Source organism: Ceratina calcarata, unplaced genomic scaffold (assembly GCF_001652005.2).
Source record: "Ceratina calcarata isolate Rehan_Ccalc_2016 unplaced genomic scaffold, ASM165200v1 scaffold349.2, whole genome shotgun sequence".
Taxonomy (NCBI): Eukaryota; Metazoa; Arthropoda; class Insecta; order Hymenoptera; family Apidae; genus Ceratina; species Ceratina calcarata.
The window spans coordinates 3,212-4,139 of record NW_017157822.1 but is presented as its reverse complement, the minus strand read 5'-3'; the positions used below and the strand labels follow the sequence as shown (position 1 = coordinate 4,139).

The 928-nt window shown below is 42.1% G+C and overlaps 1 protein-coding gene across 1 annotated transcript in view; it reads left to right on the top strand.

Moving 5' to 3' along the window:
* Window positions 1-890, top strand: part of LOC113464367 (sodium channel protein para-like) — a 3,423-nt gene extending 2,533 nt beyond the window's left edge. The window contains exon 3 of the mRNA XM_026813652.1: window positions 492-890. Coding sequence (XP_026669453.1) covers window positions 492-602 — 111 coding nt within the window. The 3' untranslated portion in view covers window positions 603-890. The remainder of the gene's footprint in view (window positions 1-491) is intronic.
* The last annotated feature ends 38 nt before the right edge of the window (window positions 891-928 follow it).

Below are 928 nucleotides of genomic sequence, written 5' to 3'. Positions count from 1 at the left end.
CTTCTCGACCGTGAAAACGTAATTATAGCGGGCCATATACTATCCATGTCGATGGGCCCGATTCTATAATTCTGGCCCTCCTCTAGAATTTCTTAAACTTTGTGGCCCCCCATTAAAAAAGTTTACCCATCACTGGTGTAGACAGACCTTTAATCGTATGAATCGGGCATGGGCAACCTTAGCCAGTAGCATAGAATTCCAACTGGATCGAGAGAAGATGAAGAGCCGAGGGTTGCCCATACGTGTTCTAAATGATCTCTGCGTGCGTAACGATCCTGCTCTCTATCTCTGTCTCTTCTGTCACTTCTCTGTGTGTGTAACGCTTTTTGCAACTACGTATTTGCGTTTAGAAAAGTAAAAGAGAATAATAAATATACATACGTACGTATATACGTATATATATATCCGTATCGACTGGCTCCTTGGTGTACACATTAGACAACGTTACGAGCCGTTTGGTAGGAGATGTCTTTTCTTGTTTTTTTCTTAAGGTCTCTCGCGCCGCTAATGGCCAGTTAACTTATCCCTACCAGGAAAGCCTGCGGAAGGTATGTGTGTCACCAAGTACAATCTGTCACCCGCCGACCGTACGTACTAATTAGATGTACTGGATCGACGACGATCCGACAATCTCATGTCGTTCTATACCCATCCCGACGATATCGCGCGTTCCCGGAAAAGGTCGAACGATCTCTCGACGATCAAACATCATCAAATCGGTCCGACATTTTGGAAACTTCGATCGGCATCAGTCGAGATCGCTCTGTGTAAAAATATACCTCTGCCGTTTCCAATTTTATTGACGTTCAAATCAACGATTTACGACGTAGTTGAAATCTCTAAAGAGAACAAATTTTTTCATGAAAACGTAAAAAACTGGGCTAGTTTGAATATTTCATGAAAACCATTTTGTCCTATAAAATAATAA